The sequence below is a fragment of the Osmerus eperlanus genome, chromosome 19 (genome assembly GCF_963692335.1).
Source record: "Osmerus eperlanus chromosome 19, fOsmEpe2.1, whole genome shotgun sequence".
Lineage (NCBI taxonomy): Eukaryota > Metazoa > Chordata > Actinopteri > Osmeriformes > Osmeridae > Osmerus > Osmerus eperlanus.
Window position 1 is genome coordinate 10,311,563 of NC_085036.1, and position 15,768 is coordinate 10,327,330.

At 42.0% G+C, this 15,768-nt stretch overlaps 3 protein-coding genes across 6 annotated transcripts in view; 2 read left to right on the top strand and 1 right to left on the bottom strand.

The window, feature by feature from the left end:
- Positions 1–4,988: 4,988 nt before the first annotated feature.
- supt4h1 (SPT4 homolog, DSIF elongation factor subunit) lies at positions 4,989–6,530 on the bottom strand. Of its 2 annotated transcripts, XM_062485335.1 has the most exons (5): positions 6,323–6,517; positions 5,917–6,023; positions 5,722–5,777; positions 5,503–5,556; positions 4,989–5,414 (listed from the first exon to the last, which is right to left on the bottom strand). In XM_062485335.1, the coding sequence occupies exons 1-5, from the start codon at positions 6,389–6,391 to the stop codon at positions 5,347–5,349; spliced, it is 354 nt and encodes a 117-aa protein (XP_062341319.1). In that variant the 5' UTR covers positions 6,392–6,517; the 3' UTR covers positions 4,989–5,346. The 2 variants fall into 2 exon arrangements, with proteins under 2 accessions (XP_062341319.1, XP_062341320.1); XM_062485336.1 differs by lacking the exon at positions 5,503–5,556 and having other exon boundaries at positions 6,323–6,530.
- A 474-nt stretch (positions 6,531–7,004) lies between these two features.
- On the top strand, positions 7,005–10,397 carry hsf5 (heat shock transcription factor family member 5). 3 transcript variants are annotated; one of them, XM_062485582.1, is made up of 7 exons: positions 7,005–7,326; positions 7,724–8,233; positions 8,332–8,667; positions 8,774–8,865; positions 9,075–9,518; positions 9,634–9,760; positions 9,939–10,397. In XM_062485582.1, exons 1-7 carry the CDS (start codon positions 7,215–7,217, stop codon positions 9,980–9,982), a joined length of 1,665 nt encoding a protein of 554 aa, XP_062341566.1. In that variant the 5' UTR covers positions 7,005–7,214; the 3' UTR covers positions 9,983–10,397. The 3 variants fall into 3 exon arrangements, with proteins under 3 accessions (XP_062341566.1, XP_062341567.1, XP_062341565.1); XM_062485583.1 differs by having other exon boundaries at positions 7,005–7,314; positions 8,771–8,865; XM_062485581.1 differs by having other exon boundaries at positions 7,006–7,326; positions 8,771–8,865.
- Positions 10,398–10,573: 176 nt separating this feature from the next.
- Positions 10,574–15,768, top strand: part of LOC134039313 (E3 ubiquitin-protein ligase RNF43) — a 64,739-nt gene continuing 59,544 nt past the window's right edge. Inside the window, exon 1 of the mRNA XM_062485110.1 lies at positions 10,574–12,231. Coding sequence (XP_062341094.1) covers positions 11,992–12,231 — 240 coding nt within the window. The 5' untranslated portion in view covers positions 10,574–11,991. The remainder of the gene's footprint in view (positions 12,232–15,768) is intronic.

Sequence of the window (15,768 nt, forward strand, 5' to 3'; positions counted from 1 at the left end):
TTAGAACTGAGAACTCATCTACCAGAGTATAGTTCTTGTCAGAGACCATTTAGATATATATTTAAATATAATTGGGTTCAGGATCCATGCCTCAGAGACATAGTGTTGGGGTTATGGAGTCACTCTGCTCAGTATAAGACGTCTTGATAACACGTGGTTGTATCAACTTTTTGTCTCTTGGTTCCACCTTTGTCTGAATTCAACAGGTGGAGAATGTTCCACAACAAGAGTGAGGTTCTAGAAGGCGCCTGTTCTGTCCTCGTCTGCACATGCCCCACTCTGCATCTTAGAACCACCTCCACGTACCTCTCCTGTTCTCTGTTCGGGGGTTTATTGCAACCAGGTTGCACCAAATATATGTGTAGCTGTGAATACTATTTTCTGAAGCTTTGTGACATTGTAATGCAGAGGACTTCAGCAATTCTGATGAGGATTGAGGAGAAGAGATATGGCAGTTATGTATTTGTCTGGAGTTTATTGTTGCTGAGGGTACATGCATAGCAGGTGACACCTTTGCTATGCATGTACTTCCAGCAAACAATATGCAGAAGTGGGTAGTTTCTACACAGCTTAAGATAACACATGTTACTTCATAGGTTATTGACTCAGTTTAACTTGTATTGGAAGTTTTTACTTCTTGCAGCACACAAGCTAGATAGTGGGTCTGATAAAACTTGTTCAGGAAGTACCTGTTGGAGAATAACCTCATGTTATTTCCTGTGTTGAGGCCTTCATGAGCTCATACTTAGTTTCCTTTCAGGTTACTTTAATATGTACATCGCATACTAAATAAGATTCAAATTAATGGTTCATGTTATTAGAATAACAGATGTATATTTTGAAGGATGAAAGTCAGTTATTTTTAATGTGGCACTGCATGACTGGTTACTACACATTTTCCTCAATATAATTATCCAGTGAGACTTATAATCTCAGTGCACAATTCTCAAGACATCACAAAACTTAAAACAGCCGCATACATTTTCTTTTCATCCGGTGTCGACATACTCCACAACTCAGAAAGAAAGAGCAAGAGAGGGAGGAAGTGGGGGAGGGCTGGAACACAGTAGGCCACACTCAAACTTTTAGTTTTAAAGGCTTCGTTGATTTAGACTGCACCATTGTACTTTTCAAAGGACTGATCACAAGGTGTGCCTACACTAATGCAATGAAACAGTATGAGAGTCCCACACCTGTAAACGGTAGTCTGATGACATTTGGATTATGTTCAGTTTGTCTCCCTGAGTCTCACACGTGTTTCCATGGGCCCGTGCACAGTTCTCATTTCACGGCTGAAAGGCCAGAGAAGTTTCAATTCCCCCTGTACAACTTTAAAACATTCTCTCCGGTGCAACAGTCAAACTGGTTGTTATTGTTGGAAGTGTTTTTGTGATGACATCAAATTACGTGATGTGGTGCTTTGGAATCTTTGAATATTTGAAATCAATATAATATTGGCGGTATCAAGGTCATATAACCGCCTGACAGCTCACTAAGATCTTACTTGATCCTTTGCTCCTGGTCACATCATCATTGACTTTTGAAAACATTTGAGCAGACTTTGCGTGTGTTGTAGTTGTAAACTGTTCCCAGACCATTGTTCCGTGTGCTCATATTTAAAACGGTCTACATTTGTTTTACGCACCTTTTTTAATGCATCCCTCTTCTCTCACTCTTTTTTCCAATTTCTCCCTCGTGTATGTTTAGGAAATCATGTACAGACACATTTGCAAAGGCTTAAATGTCACTTCTGTTCTGGAGAGGAAGTAGAAATACCACAGATTCAGGGTGTCAGTATAAATACATTTATTCAAATAAATACATCTTCCCAAATGTGTAATTTTGCGAAAAGCATGTTCTGCCCTTGTGATTGTGACTACTAATGTCTGTTGAAAAGGGAGACGCATTTACACTGCCTTGATTTTCTCCCATGAAATCCATCCCTCAAGAGAACTAGGTAGGTTAATGGGTGAGAGAAATGAGGGAAACAGCCTGTCACGGATGCCTTGAGGGACATTGGGCGGAGTAATGTATACTGCACCCTACATACAGTAGTCAAGTCAAATTTATTTATAAAGCACATTTAAAAACAACATATGTCGACCAAAGTGCTGTACAGTCAAAACATAAAACCAGTTAGACATATTTATAGGACATGACAAACATAAACAAAAATTCCTACCCAATTCCAGACTCAAATGCTAAAGAAAAAAAGATAGGCCTTAAGGTGGGATTAAAATTGTTTGCTACAAGTAGAGGACCTAATATATAAAGGCTGTTCCACAACTTTGCAGCAGAAACTTCAAACGTGACCATCGAACGCACAAAAGCAGTTGGTTGGACGATCTTCGGGTCCAGTATACTACCATACGCACAAATAGAAATGAAGGCAGTAAAACATACTTGATACAGTATAGCGAGAGAGTGTGTGTGTGTGTGTGTGTGGGCGGGTGGCAGGACCCTGCCAGTGTTGCGGTGTCCACGTGAGAGCCTTTTAGGAAGTGATCAGTGGCCGTGATGAGCACCATGCCAGGGAGGCCTTCCAGAGGGCACGCCGTCCCCTGAGATAGACCTTATCTGGGCCAGCAGCCATTTCCCCTCCCTGCCTCTGCTCCCCCAGGCCTTCTCACGCTGCTCAGGCAGAGTGTCGACACCAAACCACACACCCTGCCACTGGGACACTCTCTGGCCCCACCTTCATCCACGGCATACGTCTCTTTCCAACCAAATAGACACTTTAATGGCATCGATAATTCTATTTATACACAATCGCTCACAATGTGTTCAATGCATGAACTAACACTTGATTGTTTTGCAATGTTCCAAAATTGGATCTGCACATTTTGGTTGAAATACTTAATGAGGAGCCTTGCTGAGGACATTTCACCATAGCAACATGGCTGCAGAAAACCCCCACTGGCTCAGTTCTGTCGCCGCTCTCACAACGCCCGAGAGGGAGGAAGTTCCCTCTGACATTATGAAACACTGTCACGAGCGCTTAAGTGCATGTTTCTGAGGTGCTGTTGAAACATTTGGAATGGTCTTTGCTGTGGTGTCGTCTCCATGTCACCATCTCATCACTGTTCCCATCCACTGTAGAATGCGTGCCAATTGTTGGAAGAATAGCATAAACTTTAGCCAGTAGTCATCATGTTGACGACATGTTGAAAACCCGGGATGTTGTAACTTCTAGTTTAATCTCTCTGTGACCACAGTGTCACGAAAATATGAGCCAGGATGAAGCCTGGATACTAGTTGTTATCAACCAGGAATCAGATTGATATGCAATATATCAATTTTAAACATTAGTAGCACCACAGACATGTCCAAATAAGGGCAAAACCAAGCATGGCAGCCACCAATGAGACCTGGCTATGCAGGCCTGTGCATCCTTGTGAGATCAGACAAAGAACAGTACAATCTGCAGACACAGAGTGTGTGATGTTCTGTGCTGGAGTTAAAGCACGAGTCACAGTCACAACCACAAGGCGGGGCTGACAGCACCAAACCTCTGTCACAGAACCTGTGGTTAGCCGTGAGATACAGATAGCTGGTTCACTAGTTTTGTTCTTACTGTGCAGATACATATAGAACCACCCACTGCCATCATTGAATGACTGATCAAAATGGGTTTACAAATATAGTTGAGGAACAAGTTGAAACCAGACTTGACTGTTTAGCAGATATTATTTGACGTGTTGTTCTTCATGAGATAGATGCGTGTTCTTAGTTCTTAGAGTTGATGTAACTAAGACTCACCTACCCCCTCCTCTTGCCATAGTGGCACAGTATGGAGGCTGAAGTGAAACCACAGGAAGTCGACTAAGACTGGTGGTTCATCAAACACATTTATCTCATTTGACTGTCAACTGTTCCGGCCCACTTGGGACTGTTTCTCCAAAAGTTTTCTGGTGTGCATTCAATAACGAAACGTTAAAAGCACGACTTCACAAGACATCGTTTTTGTTACTGTAGTTAGTATGAATACACTTCCATTGTGAAGAAGATGTAACATGATCATGCGAGAGTATTATCGGGTACTGTAGGTCGAGCCTTAGTGTAAATACTGCTTCATATAACTAATGTATCACACCCACTGAAGAATGCAATATTCTGAAAAAATGGCTTTTGAGTGAAGGAAATGTCACAGATATTGTGTTCATTGGGTTCATATGACATTGGCATGGAGTTGCATTTGAAGATAAGCCATGTCTGTCAGCAAGGTAACACCTCAGACAGGTTTTTTTTTTACACTGCAGCACATGGGAAAAGCCTGTCCCTATTTGCTCTTCAAAGTTCTCAGGATGTCAACATGTAAATTGAGTACCTGATGATTTTGTGAAAATAGAATCAAACCAGACCTTAAAAACAACTGTGTAGAATCTTAACTTGACAGCAGTCACTAAATCATCAGAAATCAAGTCTTCCATTCAGTATCATTGAACTCACTATCATCATACAACATTGCAAGTGAGTGTTGGAAAGGTATGTTTCACATTACAATTTACACCTCCTTTTCATGATTCTTATGCCTACCATTTGCATGTCCCCAGAGTCTATTGAAATGCACCATGTATGTGTATTCATTTAGCTCCTGCTTTTATCCAAAGCACATACAATTGAACCTGCAACCTCTAGCTCTGCAGTCATGCTCTACATCTGAGCTATACCCATCCTGCCCGAATAAGTTGTTCTTGCTCACCTGCAAAGCAATCTAAACACCAGGCTTTCTACTCTTAGGTGAAAAATGTCAGTTACGTTCAACAATTGTCAAATGGATGTAGCTTAAGTATTACAAAGGATGTTCAATCCACCCACATACAGGATATGATTGTAACTATGTTGTGATTTCATGGCTCATGGTTGTCACCCAAAGGCGTTTCTCTTCAATGCGTTTCACTTAAATGCATTTGTTGCATTTCACAACTGGTGTCACAGCGCAATCAAGTGGTAGACTTGTGGAACCACTGTAAAAATAAATTTTGAAATAAATCCCTGACATTTTTATTAGAAAAAGTTGTATTTCATTCAATAAACCATACTTAACAAATTACACCAACAACATAACCCAAATAAACCAATGTCTGAACAACAATCCCCACCAGCCACTGATGTTTGTACACTTTTCAAAACAAAGTAAGAAAGTTATTTCACACCAAATTTGTACATGAGCCCTGACTTTCAATGCTTTCAATTTCAGCAAGCTAAAACATTTGCTTTTGATCCACAATTCAGTCCCAACATGGTCTAAAGTATATGGAAAAGAATGGTGTCGTTGAGTGACAGTGTAGCAGTGTGACGTCAAGCTGATTGTTGGCTGTTTCCGTAGGCAGGTACAGGTTAGGCTCAGGTCTTGACAGCTGTGTCTCTGGATTTGTAGATCACCCCTCTGCTTTTCAGCTCTCTCACCACACCTGCAAGGAGAGAGAATTATGAATCTCGATAAGAAATATAAAAATAGCTGTTTTCAACCAATTATAAAAGGCATTAGGATGGACGTACCTGGAGGTAGACGTCCTGTTACTGTAACAGCATACACGCCAGGTTTAAAATTACCTTGGGAAAGCACCAATATTAGTTAAGCAATTTTTCCTGATCCAATTTGGAATTTAAGGAACCCTAGAAAAATTGTGGGTTGTGACAATGGGCCATTGCTATTGCAATTTGCCAATTTGCTACTTTAGATGGTAGAAATGCATTGCTAGGATTAAGACAGTTTACTTATTCTCTGCCATTTAGCCACCCAACTGTCTTCGGGACTCATCATGGCGATTACTCTATAAAGAGACAGAGAGAATGTTTACAATTTAAGGACAGGCACGTTGTTATAAATCTCCTAGCTAGCCTGTATGTTAAACGATCATAACATAATGCAAGCCTGCCATGTGTTAAAATGCAAAAAGATAGTGATCATACCCATCAAACGAGGAGCTTGTGCACTCGTACACCATCTCACGGTTCCCCTTCATCTGAAGATATGACTCGCAGTTGTCACAACCATCGTATTCAAACTGATCAATGGTCTGTTGTTGCAAGAAAGGGAAACACTGCTGTTAGCTTTGCTAACATAGAACGTCAGCTGTTCAGACAAGACATTTCCTTTTAGTTAACTAGCTATACATAATTACTGATCAACTATTTGTGTAGCTCCATAATTACGTATATGGTCAACTAAAAAATGATTTAAATGCATGCTGATATCATGTCTTTATGGCAGAGGCTCCTGGCATAAGGTCTGAGGCTTAGGTAGCTAGCATTTAGCTAATACTTGCATGATTAAAGTCAATATTAATAACAATAATACTTTAGGTGGTACTAGTACCTTCACAAGAGAGCATAGAAGACAAGCCCGCTGATGGCGGAGGTCTTTTGGAACCGTTTCCAACGCCATTTTGTGTACTTAAGACAAAACTAGGTATAGGATACGTAGCTAACGCTAGCCACGTACCTGATTCAATGTATTTTTTGCCTTGTAAACTGCACCAGACTGCACGAAGAATTTCCGGTGCAACATATATACGTCACTGACTTACGCTTTACGTAAAACCGCACGCAGGAGCAGAGGGTTACCGCTAGAGAAGCCAAATATTCATAGTTCTGTAAACAGAGTTATTCAAATCTATTTACTCTTTCCCCCAGCTATGAAATAAAGCCATTTTAGACAGTCTGTCAATACATATATGCAGGTAGAATTAATGATTTTCTTACCTACTGAGTCTATGATATGACTTATTTATTATATAAATAAAAGTACTAAATAACTAAGATATTTTTTTACTTTTAACTAAGGGCCATTTGTAATGTATCAACCACATAAGTGACACATTATTGTTTGTTTATTATGTATATATTACTCTTGTAATGACCATTACACGCGTTTGTTGTATTTATATAAGCCATTATTTCCTAGTACTGTCACAAGAAGGAACATTTTAATAAAAATATAAATATTAATAAAATACAATAAAAAGGGAAATGCTGGTGATATGAATATTTGAAAGCTAATTTGCTGTTGCGCCGTTTTGATGATGAACGTTCTAATTCTTTAACCTGTGCATCTCATTTAGCTTTTTAAGGTCACTGTCTTCCACAGCAAGTTGTTCTATTACTTCTTGAATCCCTTGTTGGAATTTTGTAGAAAGGCTAAATCCAGACGAGTGAGTCGACTTCTCTACAGCTCGAGAACAAATTTATGTTCATCAACTCGCTCGAGAATGAAGTTTTTTCTGGAATTTGAACTCATTGATTATGTGGGAACGCGCTCCAACGGTTCGGGAATACTTCCAACGGTTCTAAGACGAAGAAAGAGACGCAGTAAAAAACAAGGTTTTCAATTTTCCGGAAGTTATTTTGTTGAATGTTTAGAAATAATTTTAATTAAGGTTAAACAAATGGTTCAGATTAGTAGGATAGGCTAGCTAGCCAGCCATTTGATCACAAAGTGAACAGTTACAGTACAGTATCCAATAGCTAGCCTACAGTACAGCTAGCAAGCTAGTTTGTACTGCTAAAAAGCTGCTAGCTTTTTAGACCTAAACTAAGGTTGACGGAGCTAGAGTCAACCTTGGTATAAGTCTAAAAACGGTTGGCTCGTCTGTCCTCACCCGTTGGCGAGGAACGTCCTCATCTGATTTATTTTTAACAATAGAACTACTAGTAGCAATCCAATAATGATAGACAAGAATATCCTTGGTTAGAGTAACGAATCCGTCCCTCTTCCCAGGTGAAAATATGGACCTGGAAGAGGCACTCCTTACTATACCGATAAACCCCAACAACTTCCCCGCAAAACTGTGGCGTCTTGTGAACAACCCCCAGAACTCTTCCATTCGTTGGGATCCCAGCGGTGAAAGTGTGATAATTAACCAACAGCAGTTTGAAGCTGAGCTGCTGTCCCCCCAGAAGAACACATTTGAAACCCTGGATCTTTTCAAAACGACCAACTTCACAAGCTTCATCCGCCAACTGAATCTTTATGGGTTTAGAAAGGTGATTGGATCAGGGGAGAAGCAGAGTGATGGCAATTCTTCAACAGAGGGAATCCAACATCACTTCCACAACCAAAACTTCAAGCAATGCCATCCTGAACTGCTTGTGAATCTGAAGCGACTTACAAGTAGTAACAAAGCAAAAATGGAAGCTGGCCTTGAGGTGAACTGTCGGCCACCAAATCGCTTTCGACGACTCGTGGCAAATGGTGATGTTGAAGACAGACTCAAAGTGGTGAAAAGAGGTACATCTACATTGGCAATCAGGTCTGTGATGTTCATGTTTCATCCTATTTAAGAAAGTTGTTGACAATAATTCCGCCTTATCTCAATGTTTCCTCAGGCTCTGCATTTGTTGGACAGGCCCAGCGTGCACCTCCTCACCCATATCATCCAAGCAGATCTCAGCCCATGAAGGAGTACAACAGAACCCCAGTCCCCCCACGTGGCTGGATCATGGGCCATGGTGATGCTCCAACTCCTACAACCTTCTACACTGACAAGGGAATCCCAATATCTGTCATCCACCGTTTTCCTACAGACACATCCTGTGGTGTGCAGTCAAACCCAGCCACTGTGCACATTCAGCAAGGTGCACAAGGCCTTGTTAACCCTGGACAGAAGTTCAATAGTTTCATCCCCCATCATCCACAGTATCGACCTGGATTCTACTCTCCTGGTAATCCATCATAGAAATATTTGGTGGTTATTATAACATACTTTATCTCTGCATTTGTTAGCTTTCTGTTTGAATCTAAATGGTGAATTTGTTTGTCCTTCAGCAGTGTGCCAGTGTTGCCCCCCAAGCCCAATGGACCATGATCTGACAAGTGCTCACCAGACACCTGCTCCATACTCTCATTACAGCTATTACCAGGTAGATTGCACTAGGAAACAGAGGACATTGTTCTACTGCTATTGAGTTTGTATTATAACTTAATAGTTAAAAGATGGGATATTTTCCTGGTGCAAAATGGAGTCGAATTCTAAATTAATTCATGGGTGTAAACCTCAAACTTGGAAGATTGAATTTGTGGCCTACTATGTTTTGATATTATTACTGATGACCTGTATTTTTTTTTTTAGCCAAATTGTCCTATGGGCTTTTTGTATCCGGGCAACCAAAACCAGGACTGGCAAAGTGGAGAAAACCAGGACACCAAGAAGAATGATGTCAACCTCGACAGAGTGTTCCAGATAGTTGATGAACTGCAAGCATCCCCCAAAATACACATGGTCAAAGTGGAGACCCCAGAGAAACAGTCCCAGCCTCCCTCCTCATCTGAAGACCAGCCTGTCAGCTCCATCCATAGCTGTGTCTCCTCACACGTCGACACCTCACTCAGTTCCAGCTCCATGCCGGTAGTCATCAAGGCCAACTCAGTTACTCCACACGGGCCCATCATTATTGCAGTCTCAGGGAATGTCCCACAGGGAACAGTGAGTGGCCCTGCAGGTGAGCCAGAGGACGTGGAGACACAGCCTTTGACTCTAGAATCCAAGACAACCCATGCGGAGGCCTATCACAAAGTAAGCATACTGTATTAACAAGACTATACTCTCCAAAACACAACAGCAGCATAGCAGACTTAAAAGAAATGTATCAAAACGAAACAAACAAACTTGTTGTTCTTGGTGCCTTCAGGAGGAAGAGTTCAGCAGCTCTGAGGTGGAGGAAACAGAGCTCCTACACATAGAGGTCACCAACAGTTTGCATGATGCCAGTGTCATGCAGGACAGCAGTATCACCAGGAAGCAAACTAAATCTCCAGGTAAAGCAATCAACAACGGTCGGCCATACTGTGTGCAGCTTCTTATTATCCAACATGACGAATACCCAGGTCACAACTTCAGTGATTATCATTAGTTTATCCTACAGTAAAGTTTGCTTTAGTATTTCTCCCGTCCTAATTTGACTGTTCATTGATGGTTAATTGTTTTGTATTTTAGATCTCAACATGTTGGTTGAAGTGGCATGTAAGCAGGAATCTTGACCTGACTCGCTAACGTTCTCAGTTCTGCTCAGACGAAGGAGAGTTTCTCAGACATGGACAGTTTGTTGTTGCAACATTTTATTTAGATGGAGTTTGTTTGGCAGGAAACTGTTATTATAGAAACTGCTATCTTATAGTAGGCAAGTTCAGCTCTTTGTTCTAGCTTATTATTTATTTATAACTTTATAGATGCATACATATGGCATTGTAACAGACAATTCTGGATGTATAGTTTTCATCAATGAATACATTATATACAAGAAACGTGTAATTAATTGGAAAGCAATGATTACTAATTAGTTTTTATCGCAATTGTCAGTGTAAAATCAAAACCAAATGTATGTGGCAAACATTTTAACATTGAGTACATTTTCATAATTTTAAAAACCTGTATGTTTTTTAAACTATTGTGATAAAAAAATCAAACCAGTAAGGTTTGTTTGTTTTTGTTTTTCGCAAAAGTGGGTCATGTTTGCCTCATTAAGATTTTGTTCTCGTGCATTGTCCACTGGAGGGAGCTCCACATTGGCCTTTGGTACGAGTGTCGCTCTGCTGCTCCACCCTCGGTGACAGGCAGTCAGCAGGTAGACAGTCAATGAGATCCCAGGGGAGGCAGATTCGGAGATCCAGATTTCGTGACTTTGCTGTAGGAGTCTATGGTCTATCTTAACCGCTTTTAACTTTAGTATGAAGATCAACAACACTTTTGTTAACGACCCGGCTACCAGTGATTCTGTGTTTGTTCAACTTCAAAGGACTTTTCGGTAACCTTATGACAAAAGTTGCGTTTCTCACTATCGTTAACCGGTGGAGAATTTCTATTAAGAATTGTTGTAACCTAGACGTGGGACACCGGAGAAATATTTCTATTTTAGAGGGAGGCAAGAAGCGAACACGTTTAGATAGCAAGCGACTTTACTGAGCGAGACATGTGGATTTGTCGGTTACAAAAATTACACGTGATTTTGAACTGTCAGGTAGGCTTAATGCAACTGTTCAAATTAGTTGGTTAAATGTTTAAATATTCTGTAAAGCTACATTATGAACTTTTGGTGACATTTGCTTGGCAAAAATGTGCTGCAACGCACCCATAGAAGAAACGCTTGTCAATTTTTTTCCAACTGGGATCAAGTCATGTCAACATTTAGGATACAACCCAATCTAGTTCAACAGCACTTTGAATTCTCTGGATACGTTGTGATGATAATATAGTGTAGCCTCTTCACGGTACTGAGCGCACGAAGCAGGAAAATTGCGACGGTGCTTTGACAACTTGTTGCATCTGGAGTCATTCGTGAGATTTCGCCTATTGCTCTTGAAATGCGACATGGAATATTCGCCTATTGACTGTAATGTTGCAGTGATTCATGTTTTTCAAAGAGTCGTGTTCACCAATTGAAGTTGTTGCAGAAGTTTTTGGCGGATTATCCTAAACGTCATCAGTTGAAGATGTAGCAGAAGCAGCCGTGTTGGAACCGACTGGACTAAACAGTTTACTATAACCTACACGTTGCAAATGGACCGGCCTAGCCTACTGTTGTATTTCAAGTAGGCAAACCCCTAAGCCCTTGAGCGAGTGCAAAATCAATGTCCACGTCAAGCTACGCAATTTCATGTGTTCACGTCTCGTTGCATGCACTGTTTAGCAACTTATAATAGTGACACCGGTTAACGTAATGTAACTTATGGTATGATGTGTTTATTTTAACTATATTGACAGCGTTATTTTGGTACATTTCGCATATTTTGTAGGCTATACGTTAAATGTAGCCAAGGCTACTGTTGGCAAATATGACAGCCGTCATGTTTAAAACAGCCTACATGGAAAAGACTTTCAAAGCAGGATAGGAAATCACCAGGAATTTACAGAGGATTCACCCATGAGACATTATGGCATTCAGTGAGCCTTGATTTTTGTTATCAGATCAATTACTGAATTATTGGGTTCCTAATTGCCAAGCTTTGAAGTCCACAATGTACGGCCGGGGCCCGCCGCTACCGCCAAGGAAATGACCCTTCCCCAGCGGCGACTGGCCGGTGTCTGGCCGTGGCTGCTTATGGCGGCCCTGCAGGTGGTGTTCGGCCAGACTGGCCTGGAGCTGGCTGCGGCTGTGGAGTCTGAACGGTCGGCCCCTAGAGCTGTCATCAAGGTGACACTGCTCAAGCATGAGCACACCGGGACGCCCATTACCCTGGAGGGGCTGTTTGTTGGAGGAAGTGCCGGTTATGCGGAGGGGAAACTGATGCAGGTAAGGTGCCATTAAAGTTTCATGATCACTGTCCCGTAACCCATGATCACAAACCATATCTTAAACCCAGGGTAACCTAAACAGTCTCAGATCAACCATTTTACTGGCATGCCACTCCAACTATGTACTCTAAATATTGCACTCTTTACCTTGCTGGTGATAGCAGTTTATGAAACGCTGCAACCATTAAGTGATAGGCTACCTGTTTATTGAGAATAGTTTGTTTACATTCACCCTAACTTTCCTTCCTGTCAATAAAACATGATTCAAGAAACATGAATTAGAAGAGTGCCCGTGCCAGCAACACACCCACTGCCTTATTTAAGGCTCTCACCAAAATGCCTATGGCCGTGATCGTTCTTATTACCACGTTTTGCCAAATCACTCTGTTCTTAACAAAACAAGGCATGCAGTATGGTTTGTATGTCCTTGCTACGGTTCTTTATCCATTTTTGTAAAGAACTTGTAAACTCATGCACACATGGTGTGAATGTATAATGTATACAATCCTGTCAGCTTTCCATTTTAATCAAGCTTTTCAGTGCACGTATGCATATCTCTGATTCACGAGTGGATTAATGCTGGGACATTAAGGTTAAGTCAATTTATTTACTGTCTCTGAAGAATGAGAGATGACAGATATGAGGTACTGTAGGATCTTGTCTGTCCTCACTCACCAGGTGCAGGAGGCTAACCAGATGCCACAGTCTGCAATAATTGATAAGGAATTACACAGTCTTTACATGGGGAAACTCCAGTATTATGAAAATTATTATTGTACACTGTAAAAGAGCGTATCCTGTATTTGTGCTATATTTGCTTACAGATTTGATATGCATTTTAATGTGAGTTGGGGTTTGTCATTATGAATGTTTCCTTTTTTTCGGGTTACACTGAGACTTTTTTCTTTTAGTAAGATTATAAATATTGTAATCTGGCCTTGACAGTCGTGTGCTTCATGTATAGTGAAAAGCCACTGATGGGCACAACCTTGATAATTCTGGTGGAAGTGATGGCTGACATAATTTCTCTGAGTGTGTGAAGTGTTGTGTACCAGGTGCTTTGTAACTGTTCTGCCAGATCAGAAGGGATGGTGGCACTGTACTTCTCTGATGAATGATAACATCCCTGTTTATATCTCCTCCAGCTATTCAGACACCTCTATAGAGATAGTTTGCCCTTCCGTGTTTCAGATTGGGGATGACGTTTTGCAGGGTAGAGCCTAGGCTATTCACCTCTGAAGTAGATCAGTGGGTTTCCATCTGGAGTGTTAATGTGAGGTGGTACAGTCCTCAGACCCCCAGCCCAGGCTGTACCCACACTGCACAGAGGGGGCGCTGTGCTGTCAGATGCCCTTTGTTGCTGTGCAGGCCTGTTCTAACAGGTTCTCATTGCCTGTGCAAGACTCTTTATGTTCCATCTTTTTTCTGTTCCTGGCTTCCAGGGGATGAAGATTAGAAAGGAGGAGTGTTGCTTTTGCTCTCTCTCTCTCTCTCTCTCTCTCTCTCTCTCTCTCTCTCTCTCTCTCTCTCTCTCTCTCTCTCTCTCTCTCTCTCTCTGTTTCCCTCTCTTTCTCTGTTTCCCTCTCTTTCTCTGTTTCTTTCTCTTTCCATCTCTCTCTTTTACGGACTCTCTTCTTTGTCTTTTACTCTGACCACTCACATTCCTTCTCATATGTCACTCGTTTCCAGTCTGTCGGGGGCCACTAAGAACACACCAACAGGAATGAGATGAATCCTAAAACCATAGGGGATCCATTAGATCCACATCCAACTGTTTTGTGGCTTACTTGTTTACATTGAGCCACTTTAGGGCTGAGTAGAGATGAAAAGCTCAGGCACAGAAGAGGCCTCTGCCGTTGAGTATCCAACAGTAGAGTAGTCATGTCTCTCTCTCTCCCTCTCGGAGCAGTCAGGCGTGTCTGACTCACAGCTCCTCGGGCTACTCTGAATTTGACTCTCTCAACCGTGGTGGAGCATGACAGCCAGTTTTCATAACCCAGAGTAATTACACCTCTCTGACCACGTTTGATGTAGGCCACAGGTAGCTGTTCCACTGACTTGACTGACTGTGTTTCGGTTTCACGATAGAAAAACAAGATATGGCATGAGAGGAAAATGACTTGTAATCATATTCAATGACTTGATTGCAGAAGCTTTTCGTTTTTGTTGTAGACATGTCTTCATTGTATTTATTCATACTAGTAGTATTCATTCATACCTAATATTGTGGTTTCTCTGACTTCAACCGTACAACAATCTTTATTGAGGGTCTCTCTTTTGTATTTGGTGAACTTATGAGTTTGTAGATTTTTTTTTTTTATGTATTCAGGTCATGGGCATGTTGCCATGAATCTCTCTACTGTATATCTTATCACAGACTCTAATCTCTCTGGTTAAATACCCATGTCCTCAAAGGCACACACTTACTCAGCACTGGCCTGTACTATTTGGACCAATGCAAGTGGCCAGGAATTTAGACTCTCCCACTTCCACAACAAAGCCAAACTGAATGGCCAGTGGAGAAGTGCAAAGGCTTCTGGGATAGCTTTGAACTTGAGGGGAAAGCCATCTGTACTGGCTGAGAGGAGGAGGTTACGCCTGCCGCACCTTTTGAAGTTAATCCTCCAATGGGCACTCTGCCCAATTAAAAGAAGCTAAACGATTTTAAAAGGCTCTCTTTCCGCCTAGTCCCTTAAGAATTCCCTTTCTCTTTTTCATGCTGTTTCTTGTGGGCTTTGTACACCTGAAAGGTCGGGTTGACCTTTGTGAGATCCCACAAAGACATCAGGTACAGAGTAATTGGGCAGGGCACTTCTAGACTGTGGGCGGTTTCCTTCTGCACCCCTGTTAGCAGACGGTTAGCAGACTCTCTCTCTCTCTCCTCCTCAGTATCCCAGGAGGCCGAGGGCCTCCACCTCTCCCCGAGTCTAGAACAGTCACAGAGACGACTATCTCCAGGCGCTCTCGGGCAGAGGGATGCTGGTGCCTGGGATGGGAGGGTGGAGGGGGAGCTGAGGGAGCACATCAAAGTGTCCCAGCAGTTCAAAACGTGAGCCGAGATGATTAAAAAAGGAGTCTGTTTACACTGCACTTCCGATATGCCCTCCCTCTTCCTCCTCCCCGTGGATTTCCTATCCCCTGGATAAGATAACAGGCTCTCCAGGGCTCCTCGTCTCCTCCATGCCAGCGGCGGCCATGTTGCTGCTGGATGTCCTTCTCAGATTGCCCTCTGGTTGAAAGCAAGGTCTTTAGTAGAACTAGGGGGGGGGGTCATTAAAACAAGGGTGTTTCTCCTCTCTGTGTGTAACTTTCTAGGAACATTGTAACATTAGCATTGCATTGTACGACTCCTTATTTTAGTTGGCAACATTCTCCACGTAGAAATGTCACCCCTATGACTCATGAGGTTTACGAGCTCCAAAATTAAGTGCAAAATGTTCTGCCGCAGTACAGCCAAATCGTTGATGCCGCCCGCCAGAGGCCTCGTCTCACACGCCGGCTGGTTCTGCAGTGTCTTGATTGTTGGCAGGGTGGC